This window comes from Gobio gobio (assembly GCF_949357685.1).
Source record: "Gobio gobio genome assembly, chromosome: 24".
Classification (NCBI taxonomy): domain Eukaryota; kingdom Metazoa; phylum Chordata; class Actinopteri; order Cypriniformes; family Gobionidae; genus Gobio; species Gobio gobio.
In genome coordinates, this window is record NC_137120.1 from 14,320,652 (window position 1) to 14,335,626 (window position 14,975).

Below are 14,975 nucleotides of genomic sequence, written 5' to 3' on the forward strand. Positions count from 1 at the left end.
AATTGTTGCATGGTTTTTGTTTAAAGCAGCACTAGGTAACTTTTCAACCTTCATAATATATTTTCAAAACTCTTGTGATGATACATCGACTTACAATAGGTTGAATGACACGTCTGCAGAGCTGCCAACTCTCACGCATTGGCCGTGAGACACACGCATTTGATTGGTTTCACACGCTCACACGCCACACCCCCGATTTCTCACGCTGAAGTGCCAACCCGGTCTGTCAAATGCCTGAAAGATGAGTTTATCTATATATCTATATCTACATGTTGAGCCGATCATGCTTTCGGTGAGGGGGTTCAAGATAAATGGGCAAATAAATACGGTGTTGCGCGACCTAAAGTTACATACTGTTTTGGGTTCTGACGAGAACGAGCCTGTAATGAGCGAAGTTGAGCGCTGTGACGCTCAGAGGTGCGTTTCCCGAAAGCGTCCTTCGCTAACTATGGTCAAAAGTTCCGTCATTATAAGCATAGTTAAACGAGTTGTGTTTCCCGAAACCATAGTTCCAACGAACGTTCGCAAACAGCATCGCAAAGTTGATTTGCATACATTTTGTTCTTGCACTGATGTTAAATTTGTAGCCATTTTGCACTTGGGCAGCCAGTTTGAGATATAGGCTATATTTGAGTATTGTGTGTAATGATTCTGACAGTTTTTTCCATTGAAATGACTGGGGAAAAGTGTACCAATAACCCTGAATTCACCCTATACTCTTTGAAATCATAATTACATTGCATTATGAAGCTTGCACCCCAAATATTATAACATTCTTCATTAACAATTATTCAGTTATTTGTAACAATCTCATTGTAAAAAAAGAAGAAGAAAAAGAAACATGGTTTCAATGTAGCCAGCTACTTTTTGATAGTAACTTGTAGTGTAGCTATTTTCAAAAGGATAGCTTGAATATAACTTAACTACTCAAAGTAGTTTTTACTACAACACTGTTTTTTTAGATCAGCCACAGCAAAAAAGAACCACACAACAGACAGAAGAGCAACAGACAGGACAGACAGTTATTTTCCTTTTTCTTCCCTGTAAATGTATGCTGTAGGTTGATGTATAATCAATTTGTTCTATTTAGACAAAACCATGCCTCTACATAGTGCTTTAAAATTGTGTGTGTGTGTGTGTGTGTGTGTGTGTGTGTGTGTGTGTGTGTGTGTGTGTGTGTCTATAGGATACTGTATACAAAGCGTCATATAGATGCATTTTGTCTTAATAGAAATAATTAATTATCAACCTTATCTATTTATCTATATATATATATATATATATATATATATATATATATATATATATATATATATATATATATATATATATATATATATTATTATTATTATTATTTATTTATTTAATTTTTTGTTGCAATTTTTGCTTTGTTCGTGGCAAAATTTTGGTTGGCTCCACCAAATCTCACTCTAAGTTATTTTGAAAAGTTTGCAGCTCTGCGTCTGCCATAGCCTGACGGGGTCTGTATCGTTTTTAATCGTACTTTTAAACTTCGGGTTTCGGGTAGTAACCCGAGAACAAAAAGAACTACAAAATTAGACTGCTTTACGGCATATACGTCACTTCCACCACCATCCCCACTTCCTTAAATTCGGACGTGCGTGAAAAAAATCGCTCGCAAATCATTTGTTTGCCGAATGTTATAGTCATGGCCGAAGCAGCACAGAAAAATAAGAAAGCAAAGGTTTTGTCTGAGGAAAGCAAAAAGAGAAAACGAGAAAGTGATCGGATTAAAGGCAGGACGAGGATCAACATTGGGCCAGCGTTTGCTTTTTGGCGTGAGCTGAAGGAGGAGGGGCCACATTCTTGCAAGTAAATACGTAATACATACAAAATCATATTTAGGATACCCAGTGGCGGTTCTAGGGGGGTGGCCAGGGGGGCCGGTGCCCCCGTGTCAACAAGCCTGGCCCCCCCTCTGGCCCCCGTAAATTTGGAATCACATCGCACCAAACAATGTTCTGAAACTGGTTGCAATGTGCGTTTTTTGCTGTGGCGGTGTGTGATGAAAAGAGCACTTTATTGTGTCATAACCAATAACCAATGCAGAGAAGCAATGAGGAGGCTGCGCGCTGTGGCGCGCAAGTGATGTCTGTTTATGAATGATTCGTCACTCAGTCTGCATTCGCTCAAATAGTTGTAAAACGCGGGCTATAGCGGTTGCTACGCTCTTGATTATAGATAAAATAAGCTCTCTTTATACACGTTGTGTTGAATGTAACTGCACCCTTACGCAGCAGTGATAGCTACTGGAGATTAATTTTACTGACTTGACGACTTTGAATTCCATTCAGTCATTTCGTTCATTTACTGGTAGTTAAAATATATTTTTTCAATGGCTAATTTCTCCGAACACGTCCACATATGTAATCTTTGATCATATTCCGAATTAGGAAGATGCAGCCAAAGATAAATTATGACCAACGCAATGAAAGAACCGTTCATGTGCGAATATGACAGAGATAGGCATACCCGAGAAAAGATACAGAATAATGTAATTTCAGTCTTGTTCACATATAGCGAGAAATAATATTATTTTATCCAATTGTCCAGTGTTGCTTATAGAGTATTAGATGTTTGTTTTGATGTCTATGCTAACTTTGCGAAGAGTCTGCTAACAGAGCAGGTAGGCTACAAAACATGTAAAATAAATGGTTTAGTTTTACTTTTATAAATTGAGCATGCATGATCATATTACAGATACATTACTTTTCAAATAAATAAATGAACTTGAAATGATTTTACTTCACGTGTAGAGACTGCAGATCGAGTGATACAGTACATGGCCAAATAAAAGACTTTCAATAATCTGGGAATAAAATAAAGGGTTAGTTCCCCCTAAAAGAAAATAAAAACACCTAATGTAACTCACCCTCGTGTTGTTCCAAAACCTGTATTGTTAGAATGTCGTTAACCAAACCATTTCAGTGCCAGAATGTCCATAAAATTCAAGATATGCGGCAGAAATGCCCCTGTTTGAGTTTTAGACTCAGAGCGTTTTTACATTGGGCACGTTTGTTGTGGTCCGCGTCAGAGCGCGTTCTACACCGCGAATACACCGCAGGCTCCCTCTCGCTCGTATCCAAGGTAAATCATCAACACTATCATCCCTTACACATGTGTTGTATTGAACTAAATACACCGTCATCTGATAAAATGCATGCGCAGGTTACTTTTCTTGCGCACCCGAGTCTTAATCTTATAATATATAATACAGTCTTATGTATCCTGTTTATATATATATATATATATATATATATATATATATATATATATATATATATATATATATATATATATATATATATATATATATATATATATATATATATATATATATATATATATATATATATATATATATATTAACAAAAGTACATATTTTGAATAGGCTATCATAATGTTTATAGTTATTTTATGTTTATTTCCATTTGTTTAGCTACGCATTTGTGTTGCCTCTATCCAAAAAAATACATATACAATGGTTATTAGCAGTTGTGTACTTTGTTTTTGATTCATTATTGCATTAAATATTATTATATTGGATCTAACTATAATTACCCAGTTGTGAATCATATGACCAGTGGATCGTCCGTGGGTGGCCAGAAAACATTTATTATAAACCAGCGGCTCGGTAGCGGACCACTGTCGGAAAAGTGGTGGCTGCCGCCGGTGGGCCGCTAGGAAAACGATGAGCAAAATGCCAGCGGGCCGCCAACTTTGCCTCCAGTGGTCCGCCACTGGCCCGCTAGTCGTATTAGCTTGTTGCTTTCAAATTCCCATGAATCGCAGCACAGCTCGAGCGCAATTTGCGCAACCGAGCTCAGACTACCTCCTTCAGGCAGTCTCGAATTCAGTTCCCCTGAGCTCAGCTCACCCGGGTCCGCATGACAACTTTCACATTACCAATTATTCAAACTAAACTGCCAGTGTGAAAACGCCCTCACATTTACATCATGATATAGACTAAGCAATATAACATGAGTAACGAGTGCAATATCACACAAGTTCTGTTTTTCTACCCAGAATAGCATGAGTGCAAATGCGATAGGCCTACTGATCTTATACAACAGTTTAATAAAATAAATAAGTTAATATTGTGTTCAACATAAGAAAGTCCTATTTGGAACGACATGGGGGTGAGTAAATGGTGATAGAATTTTCAGGTGAACTACCTAATTATCTACTGGTTAAGATAAATGTTAACGTGTGCCCCCTAAAAGCACAAGTGGCCCCTGCCTGGCCCCCATAGTTACCGTGGTCTAGAACCGCCACTGAGGATACCTAACATGTCTGTGATATTGGTTTATTTGTCTTTCCTCAAGCTTTAATGCAAATCGATTTTTCAAATTTGCAGATTCATCTATGGTAGCTTGATATTATAATATTGACGATATATGGTTATTACCTACCACTCAAACATTGAATTGAAGTATCATATAGATTCTGTAAAACGGGAACCAACACTGTAAAAAGTGATTCTGAGTTTTAGTCAGGTGGACAAGTAAAATTATGTCCTGTCAACTTGCAGTGCCTCACTACACAATAGGATGCGTTATAACAACCTCAACTTAAAGTTAAATGGAAAACTTATAATAATGTGTTCATATAACAACAAACCATAGGTTCTTTCAACTTTCTGCCTCATGCGCATGTGCCAGAAGCTCTACGTCATGATGACGTACTAACGCATTTGAACCAGACGCGCCATCGCCATTTTCTGCACGAGAAGACGAGATCACGACATGAGTTGATGGTGCGAGAGAAAAAAAGGCGACGAAGACGAAAGGAGATCTACAGATGGATTTTTATTGTAAGTACCCTGATTTGTTCTTTCTTTCATGTAAAATTTAGGCACGCACATTTTTGGTAGCTATACAGTGTGTTAGCCAGACACCGAGCTGCTGTCGAGACGTGAGCAGAAAGAGAAGTATTTGACTAGTATATGTTAATGATGGTAAATTGTGTACATATAAGTTACTTTTTAGCGTGTTCTTAATCGGATATATTTTTTTTAGAAACACAGAATGACCAGTAACGTTAATATCTGAAGCACCGCCGCCAGTCCATAATTAGTGTTGACCATTACTACTATAAATGCTAGATTTACGTTAAATGTTAAACGGCCAGTTGTTATTTTTTTCAAATGACATACCATGCGTTTTTGAGCATGTGCAAACGGTGATTCTTCTGTTGGCCTATATAGGCAACTTGCCATGATTTTGTATTAATATAATGTCAACTTTTTGTACATAAATCATATATATCATACATATTAATTTGTACACTTAGTTCATTATCACAAGATTAAACTTTTATGTCAATTGTGTTACCTGTGAAGCCCTGAAGAATCATCAAGTTCAGGGTTACTTTATTTATATAAAACATTTTCACAATAAAAGCTATATTAACAGCCTGCTCAATTTTATATTGACAGCAAAATCATTAGTATAACATTTAATGCATCACCAGAAATAGAAATAAAAAGTTGTAAAACATTTTTTGCCTCATAATTGTATTTGGGAAGTAAGATGTTTTAGGGCTGCACAATTATGACATCATTTTCGATTATTCCCTTTAAATTGTAATGGGTGATTTATTAATTTCAAATGATTCAGTTATGTTTTAAATAGCCTAGCTTTATCACAGTGGTTCTCAACTCGTTTGCCCATGGCACCCACATTTTCGCATGGTCATTTTTTTTATGCCTATTATACATTTGTTTACAAAAAAAAATTGTAGACTCAAAAATTACTGTCCCCCTTTACTTAACATAAACACAAATTGTAAGAATATGACTAATACTGATACATAAATGCTTAACAAGGTTAAGCTATTTAATAGCAGTCCCAAACTAGTTCAGTCTTTTAAAAATATTTATTATTTTATACAAAGTTAATATCAGGCTATATACAAAATAAGACAAAGTGAACATAAATTGGTATTTTTGGGTTATGGAAACAACACTTACCATGGTAAATGCACAATACTAACAAAAACTGTTAATACATCACGGAAACTGCTCCTGATTAATAGAATGAACATCATACCTGCATGCAAATCCTTCTCAGCTAACACGACGTACTAGTAGTAACGTGGTATTTTACTTTTATTTTGTGACTTTATAATTTACAACGTATCGACGTTGCATGATTACGTTATCGTGGCATCAGTAATCGCAATTCGATATTTGAATAGTTGTGCAGCCCTATGTTCAGTGAATATTTCTGAATGTAACATGTATATGTGTACTTAGATGGAGTTTTACTTTTTTATTTTTTTATTTGCAGGATCAGTATAGTGCAAGCAGAGTGGAAGCAGAAATCGATGAGGTGGTGTTGCAAAATTTGCAGATTTTCCTCGCCCAACCAGCGTGCCTTAATCATCCACTACAAGCTTAAACACTGCCATCAGGCAAGTCACTGTCCACTCCCATGCATCTATAAGGATTGTGTATGCACATTTAGGAGTGAACTGTCTCTGAAGAAGCATTTAACCTGCGAACATAGTCAATGTCTTCACGCCTCCTCAAAATTGCTTAAAGCAACATCAAATGTGAACTGTGACCTGTGTCATTTTTCAGAGGCTTGCAGTATTTCACAGTATTTTGCTCATCTTACAACACACATTAAAAAGAGAGAGTCAGTGAGGTGCCCCTTTCAAAACTGTAGTTTCCAGACCAGTGTGTGCAGCACTTTCCGTGCTCACAAAAGTAGGAATCATCGCCACAGCACTTTACAAGATTTTCGTAGAGACTTGTATCAAACTTGCATTCCTGATGATTCAAACCCTGAAAGTGCAGACTCTGAAACCCATTCATTCAGCCCGGATTGCTCAACAGTAGACAGTGACATAGATGTTGAAAACCTACAGGATTTGATTAAACACAAAGTAGCATCACTGTTACTTCGCATGCAAACAACTTTACATGTCTCAAAGGCCACCACACAGGAAATTGTAAATGAGCTTTGCAGTGTTTATTCAATTGTGCAAGAGTTCACTCCAAGAATAATTGAAAGTGTATTGGTTAAGCACAATTGTTTATTAACCAATGAATTGACTGCTGCCTTAGCTGAGATCGTTGAAAAAACAAATCCCCTAACTTCCCTTTCAAAGAGTGGCCCTTTTGCAACCGAATACAAAAGAACCACTTATTACAAGGACAACTTCAAAGTAATTGAGCCAGTTGAATATTTTTTAGAATCGTCCTCCCAAAGAAAGTTTGTTTATATTCCAATTTTGGAAGTTTTGACTGAGTTGTTGAACCGTGATGACATTTTGGATAAAATCCTGCAGGAAACTGTTGACCAGTCCGGTCAGATTAAAACATACAGAGATGGACTGTGCTGCAAAGGGAATCCTTTGCTTTCCTCAGAGAATTTAAACATTGCACTTGGGATGTATATAGATGACTACGAGGTATGTAACCCACTGGGCACATCCAAAAAAAAGCATAAGGTCTGTGCAGTGTATTGGTTAATATCAAACTTGCCAGCACAGTATAGGTCTTCGGTACAATCAATTTATCTGGCTTGCCTGTGTAATAGCAGTGATGTAAAGATTTATGGCTATGATGACATTTTTCAACCACTCATTAAGGACATTCAAGTCCTTGAAGAGGAAGGATTATATGTTCAAAAATTGGGAACAAGTGTCAAGGGTTCTGTGTTGTATGTGTCAGCGGACAACTTGGGGGCCCACTCGCTAGCTGGCTTCCAAGAAAATTTCAATGTTGATAAATTTTGCAGATTTTGCCTAGCTAGTCGCAAGGATATTGACTTGCATGAAGTCAGAGAGGGGGTGTTTCCACTCAGGACGATTGAATCTCACAAACACACCCTTGATGAATTGAAGATTAATTCACTGGTTTCCCTGAATGGAGTAAAGAGAGACTGTGTTCTTGAGAAACTGCATTATTTTCAGACAGTTCAAGGGTTTCCTCCCGATTTTATGCACGACCTGTTTGAAGGTATAGTACCAACAGAGTTAAGTCTTTGCATAAAGTCCTTTATTTCCAAAAGGTACTTCACATTAGATGACCTTAATGCTGTCATCAAGTCTTTTCCATTCAAGTTTACTGATAAAACTAACAAACCTCAACAAATTTCAAAGACTTCTATGTCGAAACGTTCAATTGGTGGAAACTGCCATGAAAACTGGACTCTGTTAAGGCTACTGCCATTGATGATGGGTCACAGAGTACCAGAAGGAGACAAAACTTGGCAAATCTTACTAGATCTGAAAGATATTGTTGAGCTCCTAGCTACTGGACAATTTTCTGATGAGACATTGTGCTACTTGGAGTCCAAAATCTCAGAACACAGGTGCTTGCTCAAAGAGTGTTTCCCAGATTTCCATATTCTCCCCAAACATCACTTCTTGGAACACTATCCTGAGATGATTCGTCGATTTGGGCCTCTGACAGATTTTTGGACTATTCGCTTTGAGGCGAAGCACAAATTCTTTAAGAGAGTTGTACATGATGGAAAAAACTTCAAAAATGTCTTGCTCACTCAGGCCAAAAAGCATCAGCTTGCTTTGGCTTACTACTTGGATTTGCCAAGTGTTTTCAAACCTGATCTTGAAGTAGGACGAGTTGCTGTCGTTTCACCTGACACACTTGAACGTTCAGTGAGGCAGGCCATTGAGCAAAAATATGGACACATAGACTCTGTACTTCTTTCAACTCATGCATGCATCTATGGTACCAAGTACTCGGAGGGAATGTTTTTGTCTGTAGGGCATACCAGTGGACTGCCCGACTTTGGCGAAATTGTCAAAATGATAATTGTGAACAACAAATTGTCATTCATCCTCAAACCCTTCAAAGCCTGGTACATAGAGCATTTGCGAAGTTATGAGCTGACAAGTTATTGCACTTCTGAACTGCAGGTTGTGGAACATCAGGAGCTTAATGGATACCATCCACTTTATCCTTATGTCAGAGCTGGCAAGTTAAATATCACACCAAAAACCTTCTTGCTTCACTAAGGTACATTTTTTTTTTTTTTTTTAGGTGTTCACATTAAAATATGTAAACATCAATCAAATGAATAACCTCTTTTTACTTTTTCCCCAGTTGGAGAGAAACCCTGGAATTTTCAATTCCCATTTCAAAATGCTGTTCCGTGTGATCGTCTCCCCAGAGAACATTCAAAAAGTTAGACTTGATCCTGTTCCAGATTCAGTTGATGGCCTCAAGCTTGAACTAAAAAACAAGCTCCAACTAAGAGATTCTTTTGACCTTCAATATGAAGATGAAGACTTCCATGATTTCTGTAACCTTACCTGCGTAGCTGATCTGCCCAAAGACAAGGTTACACTGAAGGTCCTTTTCACCCCCTTTCCTGATACATTATCAGACTCCAGTTTAGACACTGCAATTTTAAGTGAATCGTCATCTCCATCAACTTCTTCACCCAGCATCCATTCAGAGTTATCTGCCCCTCGTTCGCAGCCATGGCCAACCACCTTTCCCATCCCTGTTTTTACTTATGATGTGGAGCTGAGGCTAAGACAAGGAAATGAGGCATTTCGAAAGGATGGAACACTTCTGTCAATTCCCAGAGACATTAAGATTGAAATTCTTGAGAAACTTGCAGAAAATATATACTCATACAAAGCCTATCCTGGGAATGAAGAGATTGAGAATGTAGCAGCTGCCTTAATTGAAAAACACCCCTGTCTCAAAGAGCCAAGCTCCACATCTGGGTGGTATGGGTGGAAAATTAGTTTGAAATTTAAAATGGGCAACTACCGGCAAAAGCTGAGAGATGCTGGTTGTCAGGAACTGAAAGTGAATTCTGAAAGGAGAGGTCTTGGGGAGACAAGAGGAAAGAGAAACAAAGTCAAGAAACCAAGACGGTGCGAAACAAATTTTCTACCAGATCTACCTCAGGACAGAGACCGGGAAAGTCTAGAAAAGGAAAGAGAGCAAATGTCTGTGGAGATGATGAAGAGGACTCCGGACATCACATTTGTTGATGCTGCTATGAGCAGCACGTATTCTTTGAGAAGACAAGAAGTCGTTGATGAGGAGCCACCAGTGTCACAAATGAAAATCCGATGGCCAGCAATTTTCACAGAGAGACAGGTAAATTGTGTTTGTTTCTGTGTGCTTTGAATTAATCAAAATCTTGGGCTGTGAAAGTTGTGCTGTTCTATTAGAAGATATGGGCAAACTTAATATCCTAAGATTATATTTCTTTCTATTATAGTTCTTTCACATTGAGTGACTTTTTTTATTTTATTTTTTTACTTGTTAATGTTTTAAGGTTGTCGCTGAGACCCTGGCGTCTTTGTTCAATTTGTAAATGTATTTGTTTTTATAGATCCGCAAAGAATTTACCAGGCTTGTTTCAAAGGACCTGAGCAAGTCCTTTTTGGAAGGCCTAGATGGTCATCTCTCAAAGCTGATACAGTTATTCCGGTCAAAGCGTTATGAGGACATTCCAGAAATGACTTCAATACTGGAGAGCCTTGATAAGAATGTGAGTCAATTTATTTTAAAGCAATCTTTCTCTCCCTAAAATGACAATTCTGTGATAATTTACTCACTTACTCAATACTCGCACCATAAACATATTGATAGTGATATCTTTTCATACAATGACTTCAGAGTAATCATCTAAAAAGTAACCTATTCAATTTGTGTCACATTCAAAGTCTTCTGAAATCATACATCATCTTTGTATGATGAAAACATAAAAATGTCAATCTTTATTTACAATGATGTTTTATTGTATTACTACATAAATATCAAGCCTCATTGGTTCTTGCAAGTCTTTTGATCAAATGTCATGACACAAGAACTAATGAGGTTTGATTTTGTTGTAGTATGCTGTAGTAACGTCAAACCTGATATGAACAGTGTGGTCCGAGCCCAAGCGTGATTGTTCCTGTGGCACCCCAGTAGCGTTGGTCTGGTCTCACACTCAACTGGATTCTGTCGAACCATGGTGTGTTTGTGTGCATATAATGTCATTGAAAACATACACGGCGCATGATAGAAAACAACATGGGTCAATATATTGCGTTCTTTATTAATTCGGTGCTATTATGTGCAGCTGACTGAACAACACAGGTTTACTGTGTGTGTGATGCTTAAGGTGGTTTTACGCTGCTTGCAAACAAACTCTTTTGAGGAGACAGTGGATTTCCAAATTTGTTGTCCTGATTCCACACGCTATGCGTGAACACACTGAAGGCCCACTCTCGCTCGTATCCAAGGTAAATCATCAACACTATCATCCCTCACATGCATTATATTTAACTAAATACATCATAATAAGCTAAAACGCATGCACAGGTCACATTACTTCCTGGACAAGTGCGCACCCGAGTCCGTGTTGCTTTCACATTCACCCGTACCGTGGCACGGTTTAAGTGCAACCGAATAGAGACCACTTCTTCCAGGTAGTCTTGGCTTTGGTACCCCAATGCACACCCGAGTCCACATGACAAAATCATTATGTGGACTCGGGTAGTTTAGTTAAATAAAACGCTTGTAAGGAAAGATAGTGTTGATAATTTATCTTTGATACGAGCGAGAGTGGACCTTCAGTGTGTTCGCACAGCGTGTGGAATCAGGACAACAAATTTGGAAATCCACTGTCTCCTCAAAATAATTAGTTTGCAAGCAGCAAAAGCCCACATTATAAGACACAAACACACACACACACACACCGTAAACCTGTGTTGTTCACTCAGCTGCACATAAGAGCACAGAATAAATAAATAAAAAACTATATATTGACCCATGTTCTGTTTTCTATCATGCGTCATGCACGTTTGTGATGATGTAATAAAACATGGTGTTCGATAGAATCCAGTTGAGTGTGAAACCAGACAAACACTGCGGGGGTCGCCGGGAACAATCGCGCTCAGGCTCTGAGTCCAGACCGCAGCAAACGAGACCAGTGTGAAAGCACCCTTTGACACTCCTGGTTTAAGTGACATGAGCTGGTTACATCCACTATTAAATCGTATTTTGGTGCTGAACAAAAAGGTAACAAACAACTGTTGTTGTACCACATCATTGGTGATTTATTAACAACAAAAGTATCCAACTGTACACATTTGTAATTAATGTTTTTATTTTTCAAGACAGAGGGAGGGGTTGAAAGGATAAATGAAAAGGAAAAACAAAGGATTGAACCAATAAAGCAGGTACTTTAACCATCCTATATTTTACAGACATCAAACCAAAGGATGAGGACTGCAGCATTGCTTGGCCTGCCGTGGTACATGCGAGAGACTCCTTCTAAATTCATGAAGATATGCGAGGTAAGCTGAAACCTTTAAGGCAAAACGAGGGAAAAATTAACATTAGATCTCTTAATTTGCAGGGGTCTGGGGACTTTAAATTGTTTGTGAAATTGGTTTTAACTAATAGGACCTTAATTTTGTTTTCATTCTACAAAGCCCAGTGACCGTGAAGAAGATGTGATCAAGGGTGTGGTGATCGGAATCCTAGTGGTTGTGGAAAATGTGATGGAACCTCTGCCTGAATTCTACAATGACGTTGCCCTGGTGATTGAGGAAGAAGTGGTGATGCGTCACCTGAGTGACATACCTAATGCTTTTCTGAACCTGATGGGCCTGGTGTACGCATTAAACCTTGACTACCCAAAGGAATTAAAATTCACTTTTGAAGTGATACAGCGCCTGTTCATTGGAGTTGGATCAGACTCTTGCACCGCAAGAGTTCACTCATTGAAGAGCAAGTTGCTGAGATAAGAAACTACTTTCTCCTCCTTGCTACTATTGCAATATAGCACTTGCACTGTTACATGGTTTTAAAGTTTAAGACCATTGTTATTTTAGATCTCATTGTTATAAGTGTAACATTGGTATTCTTGAATTATTTTCAAACAGAATGTTACCTTGTCCTGCTGCTCTTTCCTTGTCATGTTTGACATTTGATTGTGAATTGAAGAGACTATTTTATTTGAAGTTGTTAAACACAAATTATTGTGAATTCTTCATGTACACTTGTTCCTGTAGGGAAAATATCTGATGACAAGGAGAGTTATTTGTACTATGTTGGCTCTAAAATGGGTCTGTGCATAGAAAATTTTGCACTTGTTTCTGTGAGCTGTATATTTTAACATTGTTTGAAAATAATTTAAGAATACCAGACTGTTTTCTTGTTACCTTGTCTTGCTGCTCTTTCCTTGTCATGTTTGACATTTGATTGTGAATTGAAGAGACTATTTTATTTGAAGTTGTTAAACACAAATTATTGTGAATTTTTCATGTACACTTGTTCCTGTAAGGAAAATATCTGATGACAAGGAAAGTTATTTGTACTATTTTAGGCTCTAAAATGGGTCTGTGCATAGCGAAGTTTGCACGTTTCTGTGAGCTGTATATTTTAATATTGGTATTCTAGAATTATTTTCAAACAGACTGTTTTCTTGTTACCTTGTCATGTTTGAAGTTTGATTGGGAATTGAAGACAGTTTTATTTGAAAAGTGAAACACTGCTTTTTGTGAATTCTTCATGTACACTTGTTACTGTAAGGAAAATATCTGATAATGACAAGAATTATTTGTACTATTCTCTAAGAATGGGTCTGTGCATAAAGAAAAAGAGCATTTCTTGTGATGTTCTTATATCTTTGCAAGCTAATTCTTTTTGTCTGATTTTGGGTACTGTGCATCTGTTTAAAAAATAAATGCTGACAGTTTCAATTTTGCAGTTGTGTTCATTTAAAAATCTGGTTCCAGGTAGATATCTAAAACTTATTGTCAAAGCAAGCAATGAAGTCTAGTAAACTCAAAAAGTTAAGTTGTGATGTTGAGGAAAAAATACTATTTTATGTCAATTAAACTTGGTTAATAGTTGTGAAAACATAAAAAACTAAGTTCGACCAATATGTTTTTAAGTTGACTTAACAAAAAAATATAAATGCTTATTAATTGATACAGTACGTTGTCCCAATTTACTGCAAGTTATTTCAACAAATACATATAAGTTGAGTTAACTTAACCACTAATGTTGGCTAAACTTAACTGAGTCAATGCAACAAGATGACTTGACCAAGTCAAGTTGTGTCAACAAATCATTTTTTACGGTGACTAGGCTACTATAATGAAGCTGGCTTGTAAACGTGAGCATCGCGATCATTTGGCGTTTGAAAAAAATAAAACCCATGAAATTGTATTCATATGACATGCTGAAACATATGCCACTGTACCTGGGATGAAGACATTTCACACGCGACGCAAGCAGAACACCTGCATGTGAACTCCTGCAGTGTTCAGGGCTAGTTGTCATGTCAACAAATGCACGTGCGATGCATCCCCTGATGTAGAATGACCGTTTACGACAGTAGTAGAGGACAATACTGTTTCACAACTGTAGGGGGAGCCCGAGAGCAAAAGTTACCTAGTGCGGCTTTAAGTTAGACACATAATAATGGATTTAAAGATTTAACAGACTGATTTATATTAATTTAAAACTCCTTATTTGATTATTGCACTTATCAATAATCAATTCACTCAAATATAAATGCATTCTACACATTCCATGTTTATGAGTTTCTCATGATTTAATGAACAGACAAAATATGTAGTTGATATCAGTCTAAAGGAATCCAGCAGCATTAATTCAGCAAATGTATATTTTATTTATTTACAGTGTAAATGTCAATACAAAGATCAGTATGATTAGTAAAGAAACAGAATGACAGAGAGTTTGATCGTTGATCTGTGGTGAAACATGTATAAACCACCTCCGTCATTTCAGATTTCTGTAAGAAACACAAACACAAAAGGTCAAAGGAGAAAAACAAACCTGATGTTTCAAATGCAAAACCTACAGGAGCTCAATATTAATAAAATTACAGAAATCTGCTTCAGATTCATCGATAGATATTACAGGTTATGAGTCAGTGTTTCTCACACTGAATGATGGACACACGGTTTCTCACACTGAAGACAAGAGCAGC

At 37.3% G+C, this 14,975-nt stretch overlaps 1 protein-coding gene across 2 annotated transcripts; it reads left to right on the forward strand.

Moving 5' to 3' along the window:
* The first annotated feature begins 4,730 nt into the window (after positions 1 to 4,730).
* Positions 4,731 to 13,715, forward strand: LOC307120773 (uncharacterized protein). 2 transcript variants are annotated; one of them, XM_079807947.1, is made up of 7 exons: positions 4,731 to 4,834; positions 6,312 to 6,435; positions 8,914 to 9,013; positions 9,101 to 10,114; positions 10,353 to 10,511; positions 12,217 to 12,306; positions 12,445 to 13,715. In XM_079807947.1, the coding sequence occupies exons 4-7, from the start codon at positions 9,140 to 9,142 to the stop codon at positions 12,757 to 12,759; spliced, it is 1,539 nt and encodes a 512-aa protein (XP_079664073.1). In that variant the 5' UTR covers positions 4,731 to 4,834; positions 6,312 to 6,435; positions 8,914 to 9,013; positions 9,101 to 9,139; the 3' UTR covers positions 12,760 to 13,715. The 2 variants fall into 2 exon arrangements, with proteins under 2 accessions (XP_079664073.1, XP_079664072.1); XM_079807946.1 differs by lacking the exons at positions 4,731 to 4,834; positions 6,312 to 6,435 and having other exon boundaries at positions 8,943 to 10,114.
* The last annotated feature ends 1,260 nt before the right edge of the window (positions 13,716 to 14,975 follow it).

Bases quoted from the DNA above. Each gene is read 5' to 3' on its own strand.
- LOC307120773 (XM_079807946.1), top strand. From the start codon at position 9,071: ATGAATAACCTCTTTTTACTTTTTCCCCAGTTGGAGAGAAACCCTGGA. The intron at 10,115-10,352 runs GTAAATTGTGTT...TTGTTTTTATAG, and splicing joins CAATTTTCACAGAGAGACAG to ATCCGCAAAGAATTTACCAG. The intron at 12,307-12,444 runs GTAAGCTGAAAC...CATTCTACAAAG, and splicing joins AATTCATGAAGATATGCGAG to CCCAGTGACCGTGAAGAAGA.